This window comes from Trichosurus vulpecula, chromosome 8 (genome assembly GCF_011100635.1).
Source record: "Trichosurus vulpecula isolate mTriVul1 chromosome 8, mTriVul1.pri, whole genome shotgun sequence".
Lineage (NCBI taxonomy): Eukaryota > Metazoa > Chordata > Mammalia > Diprotodontia > Phalangeridae > Trichosurus > Trichosurus vulpecula.
This window is the reverse complement of record NC_050580.1, coordinates 165,048,816-165,073,925: the sequence shown is the minus strand read 5'-3', so window position 1 is coordinate 165,073,925 and position 25,110 is coordinate 165,048,816. Positions and strand designations below refer to the sequence as shown.

Below are 25,110 nucleotides of genomic sequence, written 5' to 3'. Positions count from 1 at the left end.
AAGGGAAATATTTTCCCCCCAAAGTATTTGAAGGGCTTTCCTATGGGAGGGTTGAGGGGAGAGTTATATTCTGTTCGGTCCCTGGGGGCAGAACTTGAAGTAATAAGGGGAAGTTATAGAGGTAGATAGATATTAGTTTGACAGAAGGAAAAAAAGAGACCTGAATAACAATTACAGCTATCCAAAAATGGATAGTCATGGGGGTCCCCCACTCACTTGAGATGTCAAATAAAAACCAATTAATTCTATCTATTGGGAAGGTTGTTAAGGGAATTCTTTTAAAGATACCCATGATACTGGGAAATTACATATGTGAACAAAGGAAAAACAGACAATTCGAAGAGTGGAAAAGAACATCTAACTGTAATGATTCCAGGCAGGCTTCCTCTAGAAGGAGGTTACCTGATAGGAGCCTTGAAAGACACTAAGGAGTTCAAGAGACAGAAGTTAGGAAGGAATGCATTCCAGATATGGGGGACAGAACATGTAAAGGCAAGAAGGCAATAAAATACAATAGAAGTTTGGGGAGTAACATATAGTCCAATTTGACTGGAACATAAAAGAGCAGTCAAAAAGCATTTATACCACTGTACTGTAAGATATGATCAGCTTGATGATCTTAGAAAAACATGGATACATTGGCATGAAATAATGAAGAAGGAAATGAGCAGAACCAAGAGATCGTTGTGTACAATCATAGCAATATTGTTTTAAAAACTACTTAGAGGGACTAAGTCATTTTCACTATTATAAATACACACATTAACAACAAAGGACCTATGAAGGAAGATGCTATCTGCATCCATAGAAGGAACTGATAAATGTAAAGAATGGTGTGTGAGTGCATGTGTGTGTATGTACATATACATACATATACACATATATACACACATACATACATTATTGTGGCTTATTGTAGCCATCTCCAGAGTGGGAGAAGAAAAAAATGAAATTTACATGATAACTTTATTATATATTTAAAAGGATTAGCAAGTTGTATTTAATAGATTTGCAGTTTCATGTGCAATCATCTTTTTTTAATTCTACTGTATTATGGTAAGTATACTATGTTTGAGAAGGATTTTTTGGTCTTTTTTTTGTCTTTATAGCTCCAGGACCTAGCACTATACCTTCTAGAAAGTAAACTCTTAATAAATTCTTTTTTATTTGACTTGTTGACTATGATTTAGAGGGGACTTCAGAGGCCATCTAGGCCAACTGGTATCTTTAAAAGAATTCCCTTAACAACATTCCCAATAGATAGGGTTAATTGACTTTTGTTTGACATTTTAAGTGGAGGGGGGATTCCAAAAAATTTTTATTTTATTCCATAAATTAAAAATAAAATTAATAAAATTTTTCTTTTAAATTTTTTTTAAATTTATGTTTAATTTTTTTTTTTTAGTTTTCAACATTCATATCCATAAGACTTAGAGTTACAAATTTTCTCCCCATCTCTCCTCTACCCTCTACTCCAAGATGGCATGCAATATGATCACCCCTTCCACCAGTCTGCCTTCCTTTCTATCACATCCCCCCCCATCCTCTTGCCCCTTACTTTCTTGTAAGGCAAGATAGATTTCTATACCCCATTGCCTATGTATCTTATTTCCCAGTTACATGTAAAAACAATTTTTAACATTTATTTTTAAAACTTTGAATTCCAGATTCTCTCCCTTCTTCCATCTTCACGCACCCTTATGGAGAAGGCAAGCAATTCAATATGGGTTATACATGTGTAGTTATGCAAAACACTTCCATAATAGTCATATTGTAAAAGACTAACTGTATTTCCCTCCATCCTATCCTGTCCCTCATTTATTCTATTTTCTCCTTTGACCCTGCCCTTTTCAAAAGTGTTTGCTTCTGACTACCCCCTTGCCCAATCTGCCCTCCCTTCGGTCATCCCCCCCCTCTTAACCCCTTCCCCCCTACTTTCCTATAGGGTAAGATACCTAATTGAGTGTGTATGTTATTCCCTCCTTAAGCCAAATCCAATGAGAGTAAGGTTCACTCATTCCCTTTCACTTCCCCTCTCCTCCCCTCCATTGTAACAGCTTTTTCTTGCCTCTTTTATTTGAGATAATTTTCCCTATTCTATCTCTCCCTTTCTCCTTCTCCCAATATATTCCTTTCTCATCCCTTAATTTTATTTTTTAGTTATCATCCCTTTATATTCAACTCACTCTGTGCCCTCTCTATATATATTCCCTTCAACTACCCTAATACTGAGAAAGGTCTCATGAGTTGCAAATATCATCTTTCCCTGTAGGAATGTAAACAGTTCAAGTTTAATAAGTCCCTTATGATTTCTTTTTCCTATTTACCTTTTCTTGCTTCTCTCACTTCTTGTATTTGAAAGTCAGATTTTCTGTTCAGCTCTGGTCTTTTCATCAAGAATACTTGAAAGTCCTCTATTTCATTGAATATCCATTGTTTCCCCTGAAGTTTGCCCATTGTCCCAGCCAATTACTTGACTTCTGAGCCCTTAGTCAAGGAAGGACTGTGCTTCCAGAGTGGAGAATGCTCTGTCCCAAGCTTCAGGGGTTTTTCTCAGCTGTTGTCAAAGATGTGTGTAGGCACCTGTAAATTTTCAGTTCTTCTTAGGTGGTCTGATCAAAGGAAAGGTGTTTACTCCTCTCCTGGCCACTGCTTTGGTCTGTGAGTGACCATAAGCACTCTTTTCTGCCTTGGAACTGTGAGGAAGGTTCCTTCTCCAAAGCAACAAACAAGCTACTCCAGGCCAGCACTCCTCACCCCAGGACCACCATGACCCAGAATCAAGCAGGGCAAAGCAAGAGAATTCTGCCTCAACACCAACAAAGAGATCCCCGCATTCCTCCTCTGATCAGCCACTTGATCCCCACACTGGCTATGTGCCTGGAGCTCTTGAAGCAGCAGCAGCACTGCTTCTGTGGTCACTGATGCTGCCACTGCCACCACCCCGGGGCTGGGGCTGGACTGTGGTCTTCTCTCACTCATGTCCAACAGAGTTTCCCCACTGACCTTCTACTTTGTCTTGGGCATTTGTGGGTTTAGAAGTATGGAAACCACCACAGCTGCAAGTGGTTCAATCCCCTGAGTCCTGCTCTAGCTGGTCTGTGCTGGCGGGGCCCCTAAAATTTTTAAAAATGCATTTCTTTAGCACTTGCTACACGCCAGGCACTATGCTAAATTCTGGGTATACGAAGAAAGGCAAAAATAGCCTTTTCCCTCAAGGAGCTCATATTCTAAGGAGGGAGACAATATCTAGATTTCTTGGTACATACAAAATATATAGAGTAGATGAAATGTAATGTGTGAGAGCAAGGCACTAGCAGCTGGGGGAGACAGGAAAAGACAGAAGACAAAATTTGAGATGTCTTGTAAGAAACCAAAGATTACAAGAATTAGAGGTAAGAAAGGAGAGCATTCCAAGGATAGGAAATAGCTTGGGTAAATGCAAAAAGATGAAGTATAGAGTTCAAGCAATAGGAAGTAGTTTAGTGTTACTGGGTCATTGACAAGTGTCAAGTAAATTAAGTAATATAATACCTGGAAAGGTAGAGGAATGATGTTAAATCTGGAAAATTAAACTGGAGTCATATTGTAAAGGGCTTTAAATGAAATTGAGAAGTTTACTTAATCCTAGAGGCAATGGGATATAACTAAAGATTCTTGCAGAGGCAAATGCCTTGGTTAGGCATGTGCTTTGGGAAGATTATTTTGGCAGCTCTAAGGAGAAAGCATTTGGAGAAGGGATAGACAGGGAAACAAGGGAAGTAACTATGAGGCTACTGAAGTAGTCCAGAGATGATGAGGGCCTTAATAAGAAGGTAGTGGACCTATCAGTAGAGAAAAAGGGACTTACTGAGATTGGGTGGATAGTTATTTAGTTTGATACAGAAAGTCTAATTGGAAATATTCTTTCCAAATATATATAGATTTCCAAATATTCGAATTATTTCCAAAAATTCCTTCCAAATTCTTATTCAGGAACATCTTGTGAAATGGATTCAATGTTATATTTGAAGCAATTAGGTTACTTGAGGGCTGGGGAGGGTGGGATATCATACGAGAATACTGTCAGGATTTCCTAGTGATATCATCAGCACATTTTCTGCATTCATTATGGCAAAAGGCCTATAGACTCCTCGACCTTCTGTCTAGGATAAACACCTATGGATCTAGAGACTAATGAGCTTCTTGGACCTAGCAGTCAGGATAAAAGAGGGCAGAGGGTAATTCATTCCCTCTGCTCTGGGAGAAGAGTCTATTTCAATACTGCTTACTTCTTAGTGCTTTTCTTGATGATTTTTTGAGAACTTCCTGGCACTGGACCCCGATTTCCTGCTCCTTACTATCATATCTCATATTTTCTTGCCCATCTGACATAAAATACCTGCCTGAACCTTTCAGCCCTTTCTTTTCCTCAGATGTCTGATTCTTTTTTCTGTTGTATCTGAAAGTATCTTCCAGACCTACTTTCCTACCTCCAAGTTAGATACAGTTTTGGTCTTGAAGTGTTTGGTTACAATTTGGAGTGGCAGGTGCAAGGGTCAGGCTGAACTGCTAAGGTTAATGGGGCAATGCAAAATATACATGTATAACTGTATAATTGTATACAGCATGTAGGAGTGTGAACACTGAGCTAGAAAGCTTCTGGGTAAGACTAGGAAATCTGAACTCAGTTTTTAAGGAATAGTGTGTGTGTGTATGTGTGTGTATGAGAGAGAGGGAGGGAGGGAGGGAGGGAGAGAGGGAGAGAGAGAGAGAGAGAGAGAGAGAGAGAGAGAACAAACAGTAAATAGTTGTTCTTTGCATCATCACATATCAACTTGGAGAAAAACAAGATATCTTGGTATAGTAGAGAGAGCACTGGGCCTAGAATTAGAAAGGCTTCACTTTCCACCTTTGCTATTTATTAATTGATAGACCCTGGGCCAGTCACTGTGCCTCAGTTTTCTAATCTATAACATTACAGGGAAGTAGGGTTACACTTAATCAATTCTAAGATTCTTTCTGGGGAAGCTAGGATAGTGGATAGAGTGCTAGACCAAGAGTCAGGAGAAATCATCTTTCTGAGTTCAAATCTGGCCTCAGATACTTACTAGCTATGTGACCTTGGGCAAATCACTTAATCCTATTTTCCTCAGTTTCCTCATCTGTACAATGAGCTGAAGCAGAAAATGGCAAACTACTCCAGTATCTTTGCCAAGAAAACCCCAAAAGGGGTCATGAAGAATCAGACATAATTGAAAACAACTGAACAACAACAAAGATTCCTTCCAGCTCTATGTTCATGTGTTCCTATATATTCTAACACACAATATTCCAGGTGAGAAGGGGGAAGATAATGAAAAGTAAGAAATTATTGGTTCGTCTAAGACATTGTGTGGTCCTTTGCAAGCACACAATTAATATTTGCATGAAGGAAGGGTATTTCTTCTCCTTTTAATAATATACTTACTATGTAGTTCCAGAAGTGAGATTGCTACATTAAAAAGAATGATCAATTCTGAAACTTATTCATGAGTATTTCTAGGTCTCTTCCCAAAAAACTTGTACTGGGGTGTAGCCCATCAACTGGAATAGAATACTTTTCCTCTGAAGTCCCACTTATATTTAATTACATCACTTTTAGATTTTATGTTTTTGCTCATTTGTTGTATACAAGTTTTTATCCTAAAGTTGTTTAGTTTGTATTTCTACAACTAGAGAATTTGAATAACTTTAAGTGGTCATTAACAACTTGTAGTTTTTCCTCTGAAAATTGCTGACTCCCATCTTTGACCATTCTTTCCTTTGGAAAATGGGTAATACATTTACAGACATTCCATGCATTGTTATTGATTTCCAGAGCTTATTCTAGCTCTAAAACTCTATGATCCTATAAAGATCAATTGATTATAAATTTACTGTTAAATTTTTTCTTGACTCCTTTTCTCCCTTTTCTTTCTGAATCAAAGAATTTTCATATACAAAATCCCTGCTCTCCTCCATGTAATTCAACTAACATATTTTATTTCCAGTATTTTTTCCACTTGTTCTATAGATATTTTTTCTCTTCTATATGACTGAGCTGAATATAATATTGCTTTTTCTTCCATAATAAATGATTTTATTGAATATTTATAGCATCAACCCAATTAATTTATTTTTAGCATCTGACATAAAATGAATCTAAGATTTTTTTTAGACAAACTGCTATCCAATTTTTTCAATATTTTCACTGGATAATGATTCCTTTTTCAATATTTTTTAACCATGAATTTATAAAACATTAATCAATTGGATATATTAGGAGCTATCACTTACTCTAGCAAATCTTATAAATCCTTTATCACACAGCACAAATAATGAATGTTGTATTTCTAGGCACAGTTGGACTTTATTTGCCATATTTAAATTAAGTATCTTTTTAGCTTAAGGTAATCAGACATTGAAGTTTGGTTTGATTTATCAAATTTGACCATACTGATTGGACCATCTTTTTTGGAAAAAAAATTAATTGTTAACATTCTTCTCTTTTTAAATTTTGAGTTCCGGATTCTCTTCCTTCCTTTCTCTCACCCCTCCCCTACCCACTGATGGGGCAAGTAAAATGATACCAGTTATATATGTGAAATCATGCAAAATATATGTTCATCTTAGCCATATCATAAATAAGCAAAAAAAAAACAAAAACCAAGCAAGAAAATTATACTTCAATTTGCACTCAGAGCTTTTCATTTCTCTCTCTGGAGGTAGATAGCATTTTTTTCATCATGAGTCCTTTGGAGTTGTTGTCTTGGATCATTGTGTTGGTCAAAGTAACCAAATCTTTCACAGTTGATCATTATTATAACCTTGTTGTTACTGTGCACAATGATCTCCCTGACTTAGGGCCAAGACGGTGTAGTAAGCAGTGAATTGCCATAACTCTCTCATATTCACCTCTGAACAGCCATAAAATGGGACCCCAAAACAAATCCTGGAATAACAGAACAAGCAAAAAGATGGGGCAAAACAATCGTTTAGCCAAAAAACTTGGAAGATCAGCAAGAAAAGTCTGTCTCACCTGGGTAAAAGGGGAATGCAGCCCAGGACAGGAAGCATCCCAGCAAGCCAACAGCAAGCCCCACCTCAGCAAATCAACTGGAGATTCTGAGCCCTAGTGTGGTAGAGCAGGCAAATGCCAACGCCAGGACCCCCCATGTGCTTTAGCATAGTCCCAGGCAGACAGACAGCCTCCAGAGGCCACGCTACACTGAAGCCAGAGTGGCCTCAGCACATGCCAGACACCAGCACTAGGACCCTGGCTCAGCACCAGGTAAGCTGCCAAAACACTGTGGCCTACAGCAGCACCAGTCACTCTCCACTGTACCCCCTCAAAGCAGCATCAGACATGAGGATCCCTTGTGGGCCTCAAGGCAACATCAGGGCAGCACCAGATAAATAGCTAGAGCTTGTAGCCTCTCACACAAGAAACCTGAGACAGTTCCCCTTCCACCCAGCAGAGCTCAAATTTAAAAGAAAGGAAAAGGCCAAAAAAGATGAACACAAATAACAAAAAAAAAGAATACAACCACATAAAATTATTATAGTGACAGGGAAGATCAAGACACAAACTCAGAAGAGGGCAACAGCATCAAAACACTTGTGGGTAAAACCCCAAAGGAAAAAGAGAAGTGCTCTCAAGCCCAGGAATAACTCATGGAAGAGCTCAAAAAGGAGCTTAAAATCATATAAGAAGTAAAAGAAAAATTGAAGAAAAGAAATGACAGACTTATGAAAAAAAGAGTAAACAGCTTGGAAAAATAAATCAAATGCTTAAAAGTAAATTTGCCCAATGGAAAAAGAGATACAAATAATACTTCAAAGGAAAATATGGTAATTCAGTGAAATAGCAGGATTTCAAGCTTTCATAAAGAGAAGACCAGAATTGAACAAAAAAATCGATCTCCAATATCAAGACCCAAGAGAAGCCTAAAAAGGGAAAACAGAGGGTATTCAATGGAGCAGACTAGGGGAGGCAGTAGACCAAAGCAAAACACTGTCAAGGAAGGAAAGGATAAAAGGAGAGAGAGGACAAACAGGAGGAAAAATAGGGTAATTGAAATAGAAAATAGAAGGAAAGTAGAAAGCTGGGAAACAATCTTTACAGCAAGTGTCTCTGATAAAGGCCTTATTTCTCAAATATATAGAGAACTGAATTTATAAGAATACAAGCCATTCCCAATCGATAAATGGTTGAAGGATATGAACAGGCAGTTTTCATTAAAGGTATCTATAGACATATGAAGAAGTGCTCTAAATCACTTTTGATTAGAGAAATGCAAATTAAAACAACTTTGAAGTACCACCTTGTACCTATCAGATTGGCTGATTTAACAGAAAGGAAAAATGATAAATGGTGGAGAGGATATAAGAAAATTGTGACACTAGCATACTGTTAGTAGAATTGTGGACTGATCCAACTATTCTGAAGAGCCATTTGTAACTTTGTTCAAAAGGCAACCAAACTGTACATACTCTTTGATTCAGCAATACCTCTACTAGGTCTATATCCTAAAGAGATCATAAAAAAGGGAAAAGGACCTACCAGTGCAAAAGTATTTATAGCAGCCCTTTTTGTGGTGGCAAAATATTGGAAACTGAGGGGATGCCCACCAACTGGGGAATGGCTGAACAAGCTGTGGTATATGAGTGCAATGGAATACTACTGTGTAATAAGAAATGATGAACAGGCAAATTTCAGAAAAACCTGGAAAGACCTGTATGAACTAATTCAAAGTGAAATGAGCAGAACCGGGAAAATATTGTACACAATATCAGCAACATTGTGTGATGATCAACTATGAATGACTCAGCTCTTCTAAACAAAACTATGATCCAAGACAAGGACTAACAAGGACAAACAAAGGAAAATGCTATCAACATCCAGATAAAGAACTGATGGACTCTATATGCAGATTGAAGCATACTTTTTTCCCCACTTTATTCTTTTTTTTCCCTTGTATTTTGTTTCTTCTTTCACAACTGTGACTAAGATGGAGATAGATTTTACATGACAATACATGTATAACCTATATTAAATTCCCTACCATTTTCAGAAGAGGGGAGGGGAAGGAAGGGAAGAAGTTTAGAATGCAAAATTTTATAAAAATATATGCTAAAAGTTGTCGATGTGTAATTGGGAAAAAACACTATTTTAAAACAAAACAAAACAATGATCTTCCAGTTCTTCTCACTTCACTTTTCATGAGTTCATATAGGTCTTGCCATATTTTTCCCCCACTGAAACTACCATCCTTGTTTTTTCTTATAGCACAGTAGTATTCCATCACAATAATATGCCACAACTTGTTCAGCCATCCCTGAATTGATGATCTTCCAATTCTGTAAATGGTCCTTTTCCTTTTCCTTTGATCCCTTTAGGGTACAGACCTGGTAGTTGTATTGTTGGGTCAAAGGGTATACACAATTTTATAGCCCTCTAGGCATAGCTCTAAATGATTTTCCAGAATAGTTGGCCCTATTAACAACTTCACTGATAGTTTATTAATGTACCTATTTTCCCTTATTGCCTCCAACATTTGTCATTTCTAATAGGTGTGAAGTGGTACCTCAGAGTAGCTTTAATTTCTATTTCTCTGATCAATAGTGATTTACAGCATTTTTATATGACTATGGATAGCTTTGATTTACTTTTCTGGAAACTCTTCATATCCTTTGACCATTTAGTAATTGGGGAATGGCTCTTATTTTTATAAATTTGACTCAGTTCCTTATACATTTGAGAAATGAGGCTTTTATCAGAGAAATTTGCTATATTTTTTAAAAATTACTTTATTATCTTTGTTACCTTTTAGTGAAATGTAGCTTTCCTGTCTCTTTTAATTAGTCTAATTTTGTTTTTGCTTTGTCTGAGCATGATTGCTACCCCTGCCTTTTTTTTTACTTCAGCTGAAGCACAATAGATTCTGCTCCAGCCCTGTATTTTAATTCTATGTGTGTTTTTCTGTTTCAAGTGTGTTTCTTGTAAACAACATATTGTTAGATTCTGATTTCTTATTCATTTTGCTGTCTACTTCCACTTTATGGAGAGCTTATCTCATTCATGTTCACAATTTTATAATTGCTAATTATGCATTTCCCTCTATCCTATTTTTTTCTGTTTCTAATGCTTTCTCTTTCTATCCTGTCCTTCCTCAAAAGTGTTTTGCTTTTGATTACTGCCTTTCTTAATTCAACCTTCCTTTTACCACCTCCCCCCCCCCCACACACACACAATGTGTATCCCCTTTCTCTCCTTTTTCCCTATTGGGTAAAGTAGGTTCCTATACCCAAGTGAGTGAGTATATTTATTCTTCCTTCTTTGAACCAACACAATGACAGTGAGGTTCAAGCATTGCCCACCACTCCTCCTGTTTCCCCCTCCAATATTAAAAACCTCCTTGTATGCCTCATTTATGGGAGAAAGATCTCCCACTCTATCTTTCCCTTCCCTCCTTTCCCAAATCGACCTTCTTTCTCACCCCTTCATTTTTTTTTGGAATTATTCCATCATAATCCACTCACATTCATACCCTCTATCTATTTAGACTCCTCATTGCCCTAATAATGATAAAATCTTAGGAGTTATGTGTATCATCTCATCATACAGTAAAGTAAATAGTTTAAATGTATTGATTCCCTTACGATTACTCTTTTATGTTTATCTTTTTATACTTCTATTGAGTCTTGTATTTGTATATCAAATTTTCTACTAAATTCTGGTCTTTTCTTTAAGAATGCTTGAAAGTCTTCCATTTCATTAAGTATTTTTCCCCCACTGAAAGATTGTACTCAGTTTTCTGGGTACATTATTTTTGTTTATTTGTAGCTGCTATGCCTTCTGGAGCATCAAATTCTAAGCCCTCTGCTCCTTTAACATGGAAGCCACTAAATTTTGTGTGGCTCTATGATATTTGAATTATTTTGTTTTCTGACTGCTTGTAGTATTTCCTCCTTGACATGAGAACTCTAGAATTTGGCTGTAATATTCCCGGGAGTTTTCATTTTGGGATCTCAGGAAGAAATTGATGGATTGTTTCAATTTCTGCAATCCCCTGCAGCTAAGATATTGGGGAAGGTTTCCTTTGTAATTTCTTAATCTATGATATATAGGTTACTTCTTTCATGTCTTTCAGGCAGTCCAATAATTATTAAATTATCTATCTCTGATCAATTTTTCAGGTCTTTTGTTCTTCTGTTGAGATTATTTCATGTTTTCTTCTATTTTTCATTCTTTTTAGTATGTTTTATTGTTCATTTATGTCTCATGGAGGCATTAGTTTCTACTTGCCCAGTTCTAAATTTTAATGAATTCTTTTTTTCAATGAACTTTTGTGCATTTGTTTCCATTTGCTAGTTCTATTTTTTAAGGAATTCTTTTCATCAGTGAATTTTTGTACCTCTTTTAGAAAAAAAGTGTTGTTTTCTTCAGTATTTTTTGTGTGTGCCTCTTTTACCAAGCCCTTAATTTTATTTTCATAATTTTCTTGCATCACTCTCATTTCTTTTCACAATATTTCCTCTGCCAAGCAAATTATATCCAGCCTATTTCATTTTATTTTGTCTACACCTGTGATTTAATAGGTGTGGAGAATGCCTGGGTCTAGAAATTCTGCTCATTGATACAAAGCAACAGTAATGGTTCCATAAGTTAGCTTCTTAGAGAGTTAACTGGGGATTAAACAACTTGTCTGTGGTCATACAACTACTATGTGACAGAAATAGGACTTAATAGATCTTAATAACTCTGGGGCCCAAAATATATCCTTTGTACCATATAAATTCCATCTCATTTTTGAAAATAAAGGACATATACACCTATTAAAGATGAATTTTTAAAGTTTTAACATTGGTGGAAGAGCAGGGGTAGGGAAGTGATTTCTAAACTGCCGATAATTTTCCTATAGTTGTGACAATTTGGGTCTAGACCAAAAACATTGTTCACTTTGGTTTCCTTAATATTTCCAAACCAACAACATGTATTCTGCCAAGTTTGATTTTGTCCCCAAAAGAATGATTCAGTCAAAGAAGACCATGGTTTATAATCCCAAAGTGTTGGATTACTTCTGAGGTCAGTTGAGTAATTTGGAGAAGCTAGAAAGGAAGAGCAGGGGATCTTTATTTTAATATCATAGTAATTTGACCAGTGGACTTTGTGAGGATACCTTAATTCCATAGTCCAAATTCAGTTTTTGTTTTTTTTTTTACTGTGTGACATTTTTTACTACCAGACCTAAGATGTGACTTCTGATAGAACTTTGTTTCACCTGCTAAAATAATATATTTTTTATAGGGCTGGGAGAGGACTCTATGGTATCGACAGCATGCCTGACCTCCGCAGGAAGAAAACCTTCCCCATTGTCCGAGATGTGGTAAGTAACTTCTGGACAACTATCTGATTATGTTGTTTCTTACTTCATTTTTTAAAATTGCCTTTTGGATTAACATTTTAGCCTACAAGTGATACATGAATTAAAATATTCAAGATGTTAGATTCATTCAAGTTAAAGTGTTATATTTATCTTTCCTTCCTTCTCAGTGAAGGTATTGCCTTCTACATTTTTAAATGTGGTAGTAATACAGCTTTATGCCTGCTATTGATGCACCTTGAAATTATGAACTGAGCCAAAAATCACCTCACAGTTAAGTAAGAAAACATCCAGCAGAGTGCCATATAAACTGAGGTGAATGGCTGTATTTTGGTCCTTTCAAAATGCAATTGTTTGCATTAAAGAAAAAAAATGAGCATGAGTTTAATATGCAAGATTTAAAGACCTATCCAAGTTTTCAATACACTGAGCATTCATATATTACTATGGAGCTGGGTAGAAGTAATTGAGGTAAAGAAATCAATTTGGGTAGGGCATATGAGAATTCTTCCTCTTCTGTTGAGGTTTGGTCTAGACAAAATTAAGTAGAAATCGTCTTTTGCTGAAGAATATTAATTACCGCTGAAAATTCCTGTGGTACTCTAGTCATTAAAATGCTTATTAGGCCATGCACATTACAGAGCTTCAAAGTGATTAGCAATCCCCTACAATTTAGAATGAGATCTGAATAGTGGTAAAAGTAAATAGGATAAGAATCTTACAAATGCCAGTTAAAACTTAGAACATATGCAAGGAAGGTGTAGTAAAAAGAATCATCTCCTTGTGTACTATTCACTTGGTGAGTTATATACCTCTCTGCCTATCCCTCTTTTTCCTTCTTTTTCTCCCTCCCTTCCTTCTCCCTTCCCACTCTGTTTCCATCCATTGTTCTGCTTACTCCTTATTGAACTTACCTTACAATCTTTGGAATATGATTAGATATTAACCAATGAGATAGCATATAACAAAGAAATAAATCAACTTCAAAACCAGAATATGTTCCAGATTCCACTAGAAATATGCTATTTAAGATTATATACTTTCCTCCTTTCAGAATATTTGAAATCTAAATGAAAATATGATATATTAGTAAGTTATAAACTATTATAATTGTTTTCATGTACGACAAAATCTTAGTATTCCTTAGTATTTCCTAAAGGTTGCTTAGAATGCACCATTTATTTCTGGTAATGCACAAAAATTTGCTATTAGCATCAGTGATTTTTATTTAAGCTATTACTATAGTTATAAGGTAAGGAAAAAATGAGTTCCAAATGCTTATATTACAAAAGAGGAGGCTGTGTATACATCCAGATGATTATCTCACATCTGTAATGCCACATGGAATTTTAAGAATGTTTTATGTTTATTTAACATCATTATACTTTTTTCTACTTTTAAATAGCTAATTATTCACACTCTGTTTCTTCTCACTGCTGGAATTTTTCAGGCCATGGTAAGTATTTTTTTTAATTCATTAAATTAATATTTGTTGAGCTCCCAAGGGTATATTGCATTTAATTTGTGAGGAGGGGAAACTGGACTGTAATATAAGCGGAGCTAACCAAAGCATACATCACCTCATTCAACAACAACAAAGAAATAGATAAAGATTAAGTATAATTTTTGAGGAGAAGGAAATGGCAAACCACTCCAGTATCTTTGCCAAGAAAAGCCAAAATGGTGTCACACAGAGTCAGTCCCAGCTAATCAACTACATAATTTTGTGACAAAGGACAAACAAAACAACCCCTGAAAATTTGAGGGGAGATTTCTTCTCTTCAGGGATAGTAAATCAGAGGCTGCTGAAAAATCTTTGAAGGTAAGCTTGCTATGGTTTTTCTCAGGGAATGGTGTGCCTTTAGAAAATATAGTGCAATGCCATGGATCTCTGAAGGGGAATTATGTTTGCAGTAGAACTGGATTGGACCAGTGATTCTCCTAATGTTCCTGTGTCTAGCTGAAGACTACATTTAAAGTCTCATATAGTTGTCATTTTTTTAGTCATTAGAAAAAACTTTGCAGGCCTTATATGCCCCAAATCTTCATAAATATTAGATATCTCATTTTGACAATCAGGACTGTTGAGCTACATCCTCAAAATGGCAAATACAAAAACACAACCCTGGCATTTTGACACCCAATCTTGATTTTTCTCTCACTAAACCAGGCTATTTTCAAGAAAATAGCAAAGTGTTTTTTTAGGTTGGATCTAAAAGACCATTCCAATGAGGTTATGAAATATTTTTTTTAAATTAAGCCCTGAATCAATGCTCCAGATCCATCATCTATTAACATGGGCTTTGTTTGCAACAACTTCATATAATAAATCAAGTTTTACCTAACTAATTACGCTTACTTAGGGGATTCTTTAAAAAAAAGTTATAAATACCATTAAACTGTGGTATAATTTTAAACAGGTCAGTTAATAGGATTTATATCTTACATATACATAGAACAGTATACGCTTCCAACTAATTTCAGTTCCATTATGTCATTTGATCTTCAGCCCTTGGTGTTAAGCAAGACAGGTATTTTCATCTCTATTTTATGGGAAAGGAAACTCAGGCTTGTAGTGGTAAAATGGTTTTGGTAGGAAGGGTTAGAACTGGAAATCAAGTCTTTTGACTAGTAGTTCTTCTCTAATAACATAGACCCCAATGCCCTCATCTGGAAACCTTTTAGGGAATGGTCTAGATTGGGGTAATGAGGTGGCACAGTGGGATAGGGTAGATTGGAATCAGGAAGACTCATCTTCCCAACTTCACATCTGACCTCAGACACTTACTAGCTTCGTGACCCTGAGCAAGTCACTTAACCCTGTTTGCCTCAGTTTCCTCATCTATAAAATGAGCTGGAGAAAGAAATGGCAAGCTGTTCTAGCATCTTTGTCAAGGAAGCCTCAAATGGGGTCATGACACAAATGAAAGGATTGAATAACATCCCACTTATTTCTAACATTCTATCATTTTGTATTTTTAAAAGTTTAAATAACAGTCATGTAAAGTTCATGTCAAAATAAATAAATGGCAGCTCTGCCTGATGCTACCAAAGAAAATAGAAATTGAGATGTCACATGTTAGTGTCCTTCTTTTAAGGTCAGGCAGGAACTGTTAATATTTTGCTGTTCATATTGTAATCTGCACTTCTTGCTCTGTTTATTAATAATGATTTTCTGATATTTACCTTAGACATTAGCTGCCCGAAAATCTGGAATCTCCCTGGCCATGGTTATTAGGACATCTCTGAACAATGAGGAATTGGTAAGTTTTATCTAATGGAAAAATGAAATAAGTTATCCAAGAGCTTACTAATGGGGAAGGAGTAAGACAAAGTTCTGCTGAAAGTTTATCTCTTTAAGTTTTGCTGATGTTCAGTCTTGTACAGTTGAGTCGAAAAATAAACAAAGCTTCACTGGGGCATTCTTTTCTGAGATAAATTCTATGCAATGCACAATATGAAAGAGATGTGGATAAGTAGCAGGGAGGGAAGGGAAAATCTGTCCCCATATATCGTTATTCCCTTAACTTTCTAGTGTAGTAACTATCAGGTACTGTCCCTGTATGTACTAGGAAACTATAAAGATTTTTATGACAAGTCATGACAGGCCCTTCCCACATAAAGCATGGAGTGTGGCTGGCATCACTCTCTCTGTCTTCTCAGATCAGGATGTCATTTTGGATAATCACAAACTATCAGCAACACCTAGTCTGATGTCTTCTCTCTTTATTGTCACAGATAAACATTTACTTTTCAGATAACCCATATTGAGTCCTATGTAACCTCAAACCCTACCCCTCTCCCCACTTGCCTTCTCTCTCTGTTTCTGTCTCTGCCTCTGACTGTCTTTTTCTCTGTCTGTTTCTTTCTGATTCTCTGTCTTCCCCTCTGTCTGTCTCATTGGACACAGGAACATAGATACTTTTATCCCTTTTAGTGGTTACAACCATTTTTTGAGAGTGGAGTGGAATGGGGAATCACAAAGGTGGATCTAGACTTGTCATTTCATTTGTGCAGGGAATTCCAGGTTAAGAAATCCCTCTATTAAGGAAGATAAGAACCTTTTTTGTAGCATGGTTTAAGAAATTTTTCTGGGACTATGAGGTTGTAAGGGACAGAAGCCAGGGCTTTCTAACTGCAAATTTGGTCACCAGTCTGCTGAATAATAATAATAGTAATTTTTAATTTTATATTATTATTTAATAATGTTATTGTGCATGATAATTATTATTAGAGATAATATTTATATAGTACTTTAATGTATATATAGAAGCATTTTACTTACATTATCAAATTTGATCTGCGTACCCACCATGTGAGATAGGTACTATTATTACCCCCATTTTCATGGATGTATAAACTGAGGCTAGGAGAAGTCAAGTGACTTTTCCAGAATCATTCAGCTAATGTCTATGGAAGCATTTGAGCTCAAGTCTTTCTGTATCTAGTTGCAGAATTTTATTCATTTTGCCTACTACCTGGTTCCTCTCCATAAGCAAATTTAGGCATTGACTGGTATGATGAAAGGAGCATTGTTTGCCCAGGGGACTGGAGTATAGACAACATACATGACTAGGAGTATTCTCCAAGGAGATTGGAATGGAAGTCCTAAGATTATTTTGGTTCAAGGACTGAGGTTGGGTTTAACACTGGGGAAGGTAGAGGAAGAAGGACTGGGTCCAAGAACATATGAGTGCCCTCTACTGTTTCTGTTATTCTTCCCCAGGATGAGGTGATAGGAGATTTCCCCATCCTCCCAAGTGCTACCTCATCAGTTGTATCTTAAAAGAAAGTAAAACAAGGATATGCTTTACCTGGGTCTTGGGGAGCTCCTTTTTATTGTCATTGGAAATACGGAGTTGGATTTTTACCCTAGACATGTATTCTTCTGAAGGCTAACCAAAAAGAAAAAGAAGATGCAAAGACTATTAAATTTAAGCTTCGAGTTTGCTAATTTCATGGGATTTTATTCATTTCTTTTTTTGTTACAGCATGTACTGATCTATGTTTTAGCCTAGAAATGACCACTCAGCTTTGTGATGTGGCCAAAGGCATGAGTGAAAGCTTCTGGTTTGTGACATGGTAGAGGTGAGGTCAGAGTCCACAGAGCACCCTTCCAAAACCCTCAGATGCCCATTTCCGAAGGGCACATGTCTGGCAATGTAAATGAAATGTGACTTCTGTAGCGCAGCCCCATTTCAGTGTCAGACTTGACAAGCTGTCACATTCAGTTGTTACATGAAAACCAACGATAAATGTTAAGTAGAATAAAATTACTTCTTCGATGTCAGAACTCTTCAGTGGCATCCTCAGGGTGAAAGGAGCTGGCTGAAAGTATTTGCTTTTATATTAATGGAAGGGCTGACCAGGTGAAAAAATGGCAAGTGGTTGATTTTCTATCCTCATAAAAGCAAAGTGCAGTAAAAATCCAACTTAGGTCTTCTAAGGAAGTTTAAGATTTCAATGATCGATCCAAAATGACAGGTCATATTTTAGGGTCATCTTCATTAAAATTGTGCCAGGAATGAAAAATGTAAAGCCAAGTCCTTCCTTCCACCAGTTCTTCCCCTTTAGGAGTAAAAATGGTTAGTATAAGTTTGGAAGAAGTAGAAGAATCGTATTCTCCAAAGATGTTTTGGACTAAATTTAGATAATATACAGAGGGATGATTTTTTTTTCTCTCACTTTGCTAGTATGGGAGACCAATTCATAATAGTGATTGGAGTAGCAGCCTGAGATACAGAAAGACCAGGGTTTAAGTTCTGACTGACACATTCTAGCTGTATGACTCCAGACAAGTCATTTAACCTCCTGTGATAGATTGCTTTCTTAAAAAGTCTGAGTTACAAAGGAGATGGCAATCTAATTTAGTGGAAGGAGTTTCCACTTGGAGTTCCATACACTAATAATAATCACAGGTCTGAACATCAATAACAAAATGTATGAGAGGAGGGATTCATAAGGAGAGTGAAATTTTATTTTTCATAGGCATTCTTTTCTTATGTTATTTTTGGCATCATTTTGTGTTAAAAACATTAATTTTTCAAAAAAATTTTGAGTTTCAATTCTCTTTCCCTCCAGCCCCTCCTCCACCCATTGAGAAGGCAAGCAACATGATACCCATAATGCATGTGAAGTCACGCAAACTGTATTTCCATATTAATGATGTTATTTACTTTCAATTTACACATCACTTCCTGTAGTTTGTTACTAGGTCTGAATAGATAGCCACCGTCATTCCTGCATTATGAGGCTGGTAACAGTTTTTGTTCACGTTTTCAATACAAAGCTTTTGGAAGATGTGCTTGAATTCAGCTCAGTCAACAAGAATTTGTTAAATCGTTACTATGTGCTAGGCACTAGGCTAAGAATAGTTCCTGCCTTCAGGGAGCTTATATTTGCCACCTCCACCCCAACTCCTGCCCTTCCAGCCCCATGCTTGATATTTGTTCCCTGGTTCAGGGTGGCAGGTTCTCAGAAAAAGGGCAGGAAAAAGGGCCCTCAATGGGGTTGATGTTCTGTATCCACATGAACCACAAGTCACCCTATGCCTCAGCCAATCAGAGCTTCTTGGTGACTCTGGTGGCTAGGCACAAAGTTCCTTTCCTGTGCTACTAAAGCCAGGTATTCTTAGTAGGAGTAGGATGTCAGCAGCTGCCTAGTGAACAGAAGTTCTAATCATAAATGCTCCTGACTTTACTCCTCTATTCCTGCTAGCCACACTTGTTTCACAACTATGCTTCTGGGTTATGTGGAGATAAATAGAAGGTTCTATTTCCCATACTGTGTCCTTGGGGAAAAGGAAAGAGAATCTCTCCCCACCCTTCCTAATGAATCCCCTCTACACTTCTATCTGGGTATAGATCTCTGGAGGACTTATTCTGTGTATGTATACACACAAACACACACACACACACGTGTATGTACTGTTATCCCTTCCTCACTGTGACTTTCCCCATCGTAATTTCAATATATTATAGGTTGGCATAAGAAATTAAATGGGAATTTTTGGGGAATTTTGCAGAAGCCTCAGACGACTCACAAAGCAGATGACACAGAAGAAGGTTGGAAATTCAGAAATGCATAAAATATATGTAAAATATTGTGTAATATCATCATATTTTGTCTTTTAATATCATAATAATTCAGACTTCTTCTCTGGTACAAAGGGAGAGCCAAAAAAATTTTATGTGATTTTTCCAGATTTGGGGGGCACTGTGCCCCTAACCCCCATGATGCGTGTGTGTATTAGGCTCTGTAAATAAAAAAATTGAATTTATATAATTTAAAATGAATGTAATTTGCTCCAATGGAGTAGACATATAAAAATATAATAGAGTGTAGTTTCTAAGATCTGAATATACATATGTTTTCTTCGAAAGTTTGAATTTGAAGGGGAAAAACCTCCATCACAGTGAAGTCTTTGGGGGCATGTCAGACCTTTTAGGAAATCAGTTTGCAAATTGTGTTTCTGACCATGACTGAAGGTAGGTATCAGTGCCTGGTATGTAATAGATGATTAATAAATGCTTGTTGGTTAGTTGATTGAATGATGAAGACCATCAGACATTCCTAGCCCAATATGTTTGTACTTGTAAGACTGAATTAGAGGAACATCTACCTTACCTTTCATTCTACCTTATAAATCTTATATCCCCACATTATTTTTTGAGTAATTTTGGCTTATAGTAACTCTAAAATAATGCTGGGAAAGTATTATTTTTGGTCTAACATGGATAGAGATATAGCTTTTAGAGTCATGCTTTGTATTGACTGCTTCAAAAATTATACCTAAGAGCGGCAGCCTCAGCCTGGGCTTCGGCGGCGGCAGCAGCGCGAGCCCGTCAGAGCAGCAGCGGCGGCGGCGGCGCGAGCCTCCCTCTCCTCGTCCTCCCGCTCCCTCGCTTCCTCTTCGCTCGCTCTCTCCCCGTCGGGCCGCAGCCCCAGCCCGGGAGCCGCCCGAGCCGAGCCGGAGCGGGAGCCGCAGCCGCCCGAGGCGCGGGCGCACGTGGCCGAGCGAGCCCCAGCCCAGCCCGGCCCGGGCCTGACGAGGAGCCGCGGCGGCGGCAGGAGCGGCGGCGGGAGCGGCCGGAGCAGGCGGCGGGAGCGGCGGCATGGGTGACCGGGAGCAGCTGCTGCAGCGCGCGCGGCTGGCCGAGCAGGCGGAGCGCTACGACGACATGGCCTCCGCCATGAAGGCGGTGACTGAGCTCAATGAGCCCCTCTCCAACGAAGATCGGAACCTCCTCTCTGTGGCCTACAAGAACGTGGTGGGTGCCAGGCGGTCCTCCTGGCGCGTCATCAGCAGCATCGAGCAGAAGACGATGGCCGACGGCAACGAGAAGAAGCTGGAGAAAGTGAAGGCGTACCGCGAGAAGATCGAGAAGGAGCTGGAGACGGTGTGCGGCGACGTGCTGGCGCTGCTCGACAAGTTCCTCATCAAGAACTGCAACGACTTCCAGTACGAGAGCAAGGCCTTCTACCTGAAGATGAAGGGCGACTACTATCGCTACCTGGCCGAGGTGGCTGCTGGCGAGAAGAAGAGCGGCGTGGTGGAGTCCTCCGAGGCTGCCTACAAGGAGGCCTTTGAGATCAGCAAGGAGCACATGCAGCCCACCCACCCCATCCGCCTGGGCCTGGCCCTCAACTTCTCTGTCTTCTACTACGAGATCCAGAACGCGCCCGAGCAGGCCTGCCTCCTGGCCAAGCAGGCCTTCGATGATGCCATCGCCGAGCTGGACACGCTCAACGAGGATTCCTACAAGGACTCCACCCTCATCATGCAGCTGCTTCGAGACAACCTCACCCTCTGGACGAGCGACCAACAGGACGAGGAGGCGGGCGAAGGCAACAACTGAGAGTGGTCCCTGCCGCGTCCCTGCCCCCTCCACCCCGAGCCGTCCCCATCGTTGTCATTGACGCGTCCCCCGCCACGGTCCCTCGATATCTAGTGCTAAACATATCTGTATTGTCCGCACAGCGACTCGAAGCTGCCCGCCCTCCCACGAATCAGGAAGCAGCCCCACATGAGGCTTCATGGGCATTTCTGGATTGACGGATGGTTGGAGCCCACGGGAGCTCCCCCCTTCTTGGGTTGTGCACACAGGAGGCTCTTGAGTGGATGTGTGCCTGTTGAGCTGGGAATCCCACGAAAGGAAGGAAGGGAGGGAGGAAGGAAGGAATGAAGGAAAGAAAGGAAGAGATTGGAAGGAGAATTAGTCTATATTGATCTTAAAAATTTGTCCCATTTCAGCTGCGCTAATAGTGTTTTGTTGAGCAGTATGTGTCACCTGCATGCGGAATACGTTGACCCCCCCCCCCCCACTGTCTCTCCGCCAATGGGAAACAGGTACAGGAAGCTGATGGCACCAAGAGAGAAGCCGACCCTGCCCATCAGCTTACACGGACTGTCGCAAATGTGAGGTTTCCGTAATGCCTTGTTTTTTGCCTCTTTAAATGATGTGCACAAACCTTGTTTTCAATGCAATGCCTCTAAACGTTTTGATACTTGTAACTTTGTTTTTGGTTGCGATTGTTCAGGAATCATGGATTTATTATTATTATTATTATATATTTTTTTTTGGTAACTCTTTGGCCGTTGTTCTGACAGCGAGTGCCATGTGTCAGCCCATGTCAATCAAGGTGGATGATTGTGAAACACCAGACTTCTAAAATCAATGTTTTGGAATTCAGTGGATTAAATAAATGCTGCTTTGGGGATATTATCGCTAAAAAAAAAAAAAAAAAAAAAAAAAAAAAAATTATACCTAAAAGTATTTTAGACATTGCCCTTAAATCAACACAGTGATGTGTTGACTTAATGGCATCTTTTATGAAACCAAGTCTGAAATACTACCTATTCTGAGACTGAAATTCACTTTTTTTTTCCTATTTTGATCTTTATAACTTAATTTAAAGGTCACATTGTACAGAGTCTTTTTAAGTCTTGTACAGCCTTTGGCCAAGAGCAATATGATTCCAACCTGAACTGTAGGGCATGAAGTCATTTAAAAGTGTTTCTTTCCCTCTCCCTGCCTGACCTTCCCCCCGCCCCCCACTCCCTTACCAACTTTGCAGCAATAAAACCAGGCCCTGAAAACAACAACTAAACTATTAAATGAAAGCTCCAGAATGGGCTACATGGTTTATCCTAAAGTCTTAGAAGTTTGTTACTGGGAACCCAAGAAAAGAAATGGTCAAGTAAATCTGTATGTATAGTAATAAATTAAAAATGTTAACATTAATAATTTCCAGAGCGCTTTCCTCACTGTAAGCTTATGAGGCAGGTTGTATAAATATTTTTGCCCTTTTGCTGATGAAAAAACCTGCCAAGAGAAACTGAATGGCTTATAAGTCCTCATGCATGGCTAGTAAGTGTTAGAGCTAGAATGTGAAATTAGGTCTCCTGACTACAAGTTCAGTATGCTACAATATATTGCTGTTTTATATAACTCATAAGGAAGAAAGGGGGAACTCTATTCATTAACACACTATTAAGTGAATTGGAGAGAAGGGAATGCTGAATTCCAAAGGTGACCATCACCATTTCAATGACAACTCTTAACACTTGGAAGATTGGATATTGATCCCAATATGGTATAAAAGAGCACATCATTAACCTTGGTAAAAATCCTTACTGATTCATGCTCTTTATAATTCAGATTGGGTGATGCATATAGTGCATAAATTCTTGTTCTTGGAGTCAGGATGATCCAGGTTTAAATCCCACTTTAGAAATACACATGAGACCTCGGTGACCTCAGATTCTTTATCTGTAAAATACTCCTCCTCCTCCTCCTCCTCGTACTACTACCTACTGCTATTTTTTCCGCTAATTCTACTACTATTAACCACTATTGTTGTTTAGTCAGCTCAGTCATGTCCAACTCTTTGTGACCCCATCTGAGGTTTTCTTCACAAAGATACTGGAGTAGTTTGCTATTTCCTGCTCCAGCTCATTTCACAGATCAGGAAACTGAGGCAAACAAGGTTAAGTGACTTGCTCAGGGTTAAATATGAACTCATGATGATGAGTCTTCCTGATTCCAAGCTCAGTACTCTATCCAGTGCACCACCTAGCTGTTCTCCTCCTCCTCTTTCTCCTCCTTTTCCTCTTTATACTACTACATAAAATTAATTACTACTACTATTAATTAATAATAAGAAAAATAGCTAACATTTCTACAATGCTTACTATGTGCAAGTCACTGTGCTAAGCACTTTACACATATTATCTCATTTGATGCTAATAACAATCCTGGGAGGAAAGTTCTATTATTATCTCCATTTTACAGATGAGGAAACTGAGGTAAATGGGTTAAGTGACTTGCCCAGGGTCACACAGCTAGTTAGTGGCTGAGGCCAGATTTCATTCAGGTCTTTCTGACTACAGACCTAGCACTGTAGGACTGATCTCAAAGGTTTATGGTGAGGACCAAATAAGACAAGGTCTACTTTTAAGCACTGGACAAATCTTGAAGCACTTTAAAAATATCAGCTATTGCTATTTAATTCTTAGACTTATTTTAATTCTATACTTGTGGCCAATCTTTTTTTTCTTTTCCTACAATCTTAATATGCTGAGTGTCAAGTTAATACCTTTATTAATTGTTGGTTTTGGGATGAAGAATTTAGAGATTTTTTGATTGTTAAGATCAATAAATTTGCGTATAGTACTGTAATATATACTTTTTTAGAGTTGAAGCAAAGGATATTACCTACCTAGATGAAATTTATTGTTTAAAATAAAATTCATAGACATGCAAAACTGATTTTAGTAAAATTTTAGGAAGAGGTGCACATCAAAGACCCAATTTCAGTTCATGTAAAGGGGTTGGCTATAAAATAAATTTGATGTGATTGTTAAGATGGAAAAACCAACAGATTATATCAATCTTTTTCTCAATAGTAGGAAACTCTACACATGATACATGAACACAGATACAACCTATTTATAACTTAGGAAAGTCCTAGGGAGTTGATAGAAGAATATAGAAGTTAAGTGATTTGCTTAGAGTCACAGAGGTTACAAACATCTGTCAGAGACCAGATGTGAAACCAGGTCTTTCTGTGCTTTATCAGTGCTATATATACCACAGTACCTCTTTTAATAAAGTGCTATGTTTAATTGAATTTCTAATTGATATATATAACTAAATGAAAAGATGGACCCTTCACTTATCAAGAACCAAGGACAATTGGTACATAGTTAAAGTGCTTCCCATTCAATATGAAGAGAACATGGAAAAAAGCTCCCAACTCATTAGTAGGTCCCTTGTGGCAAATTTATGCAAAGAGATGAACGAGTCATATGAGATGGACAGGGATTGTTAAATTATGATCTGCATCATTTGATTGAATGTTGATTTTCAATGAGAAGACTGGTCCATTGGTGTATTGGTATAAAAATGTTTAAAACATTCTGCAGTTTCCCACAGCTCTTGCCTATAAACCCTTGTGGACCACTTCTACCCTCAGAGCCCAATATCCTGACAGTACTCTTAGCTATTTAAGCATCTATTTCAACAGATGCCATATGACTCTAAACTAATTGTATGCACTTTAAAAATGACCAAACCCAAACAATATCAGAATAAGTATCATTGCCTTTGCAGTCCTCACCTTAGAAGGTCATAAATGTATTTCAGTAACACTTTCATTGCTCAAAATATTTCCGAGATTCTCTCTAGGGTTTTATAGCATGTTGATTTAAATATTCTGAATG

General features: G+C 38.0%; 2 protein-coding genes across 2 annotated transcripts in view; both read left to right on the top strand.

Moving 5' to 3' along the window:
• The window catches only part of UNC13C (unc-13 homolog C), a 580,271-nt gene that overhangs the window by 73,742 nt on the left and 481,419 nt on the right, over positions 1-25,110 (top strand). Inside the window, exons 3-5 of the mRNA XM_036734862.1 lie at positions 12,311-12,389; positions 13,837-13,842; positions 15,578-15,649. Coding sequence (XP_036590757.1) covers positions 12,342-12,389; positions 13,837-13,842; positions 15,578-15,649 — 126 coding nt within the window. The 5' untranslated portion in view covers positions 12,311-12,341. The remainder of the gene's footprint in view (positions 1-12,310; positions 12,390-13,836; positions 13,843-15,577; positions 15,650-25,110) is intronic.
• Positions 20,194-21,591, top strand: LOC118828305 (14-3-3 protein eta-like). The gene has a single exon (XM_036734861.1). The coding sequence runs from the start codon at positions 20,501-20,503 to the stop codon at positions 21,242-21,244; it is 744 nt and encodes a 247-aa protein (XP_036590756.1). The 5' UTR covers positions 20,194-20,500; the 3' UTR covers positions 21,245-21,591.

Coding starts and splice junctions, on each gene's coding strand:
- LOC118828305 (XM_036734861.1), top strand. CDS start 20,501: ATGGGTGACCGGGAGCAGCTGCTGCAGCGCGCGCGGCTGGCCGAGCAG.